This window comes from Eurypyga helias, unplaced genomic scaffold (assembly GCF_000690775.1).
Source record: "Eurypyga helias isolate BGI_N326 unplaced genomic scaffold, ASM69077v1 scaffold18356, whole genome shotgun sequence".
In the NCBI taxonomy this organism is placed as follows: domain Eukaryota; kingdom Metazoa; phylum Chordata; class Aves; order Eurypygiformes; family Eurypygidae; genus Eurypyga; species Eurypyga helias.
In genome coordinates, this window is record NW_010258729.1 from 26407 (window position 1) to 27414 (window position 1008).

The following is a 1008-nucleotide window of genomic DNA, read 5'->3' on the forward strand; positions in this document are numbered from 1 at the left end:
CCATGCCCAGCTGGACGACTGCCCAGGCCAAGGGCAGGGACCCCCTATTTTGGGGATTCAGACTCCAAACCCCCCCGGGGGTGCTGAGGGGGCTGGAATTACAGTCTTGAAGCACCGCACATAAAGCGCCTTCCCTGGCAACTGTTGTTTCCATGGAAAATGTCGACTCTCTGCCTCTCGGAGCATTCTGCAGCGTTTCAGGGAGCCGCGGCGCTGCTTACAGCTTATTTCACACCGTGGGCCGCAGCCCAATCAGACCTATTGGTGGTGAATAAATCTGTGTTTCGTGCAATTAAACTCCCCGGCCGAAGCGGTGGCGGCATGGCTTTGATGACTCTCTCTTTCCCGCGCATTGCTTTGCCCAACACAAAAGGTTCGCGGCTGCCTAAGGAGAGACTTTGCAGAAGCAGGTGGTGTTCTGCCGCGGGAGGCCGGAGGAAGCCGGTTAATCGGCGTCTGTTCCCCGCCAGGCATCAGTGTAAGGAAGACAACGGGAAAGAGCCGAGGCCTAATCAGGTGCTTTGAAATAGCCATATTTACTGATGGCAATTGCAAAAATAAAGGCTTTTCACAGAGACCAAGCCAGAGCAACAAACTCAGCGGGAGCAGGTGAACCTCCCTGAACAAGTGACCTCTAGATAAAGGGACCAAATAGCAGCTCTGAAATGGTGAGATAAAGCCACCGAGTTTCAACGGAAACCCAACTTTTCAGGGAATTAGTGCAGGCTTGTTATTGCTTTCCCATAATGAGCCTGTTTGGGAGAGCGGCAGGCGTTCAATCAGCCGCAGCTCCCCAGGGGGCTGATTTTGTGCCGCTGGCAGAGCTATAATTTCATGCCCAGAATTGCCCAAGTCCCACTTTTCCCCATTTTTTTGCAGACAGCGGATCAGGGGGAGCACTGGTCCCCATCAGCCTGGACCCTCTCACTGCGGATGAGCTGATGGAGAAGATGACTGGCGGAGCTGGGGAGCCTGGGCACGCCACTGCCCTCAACCTGCTGCCGGCTG

At 55.1% G+C, this 1008-nt stretch overlaps 1 protein-coding gene across 1 annotated transcript in view; it reads left to right on the top strand.

The window, feature by feature from the left end:
• Nucleotides 1-879: 879 nt before the first annotated feature.
• The window catches only part of SEZ6L (seizure related 6 homolog (mouse)-like), a gene marked incomplete at its 5' end in the record, with an annotated part of 11003 nt that continues 10874 nt past the window's right edge, over nucleotides 880-1008 (top strand). Inside the window, one exon of the mRNA XM_010154464.1 lies at nucleotides 880-1004. Coding sequence (XP_010152766.1) covers nucleotides 880-1004 — 125 coding nt within the window. The remainder of the gene's footprint in view (nucleotides 1005-1008) is intronic.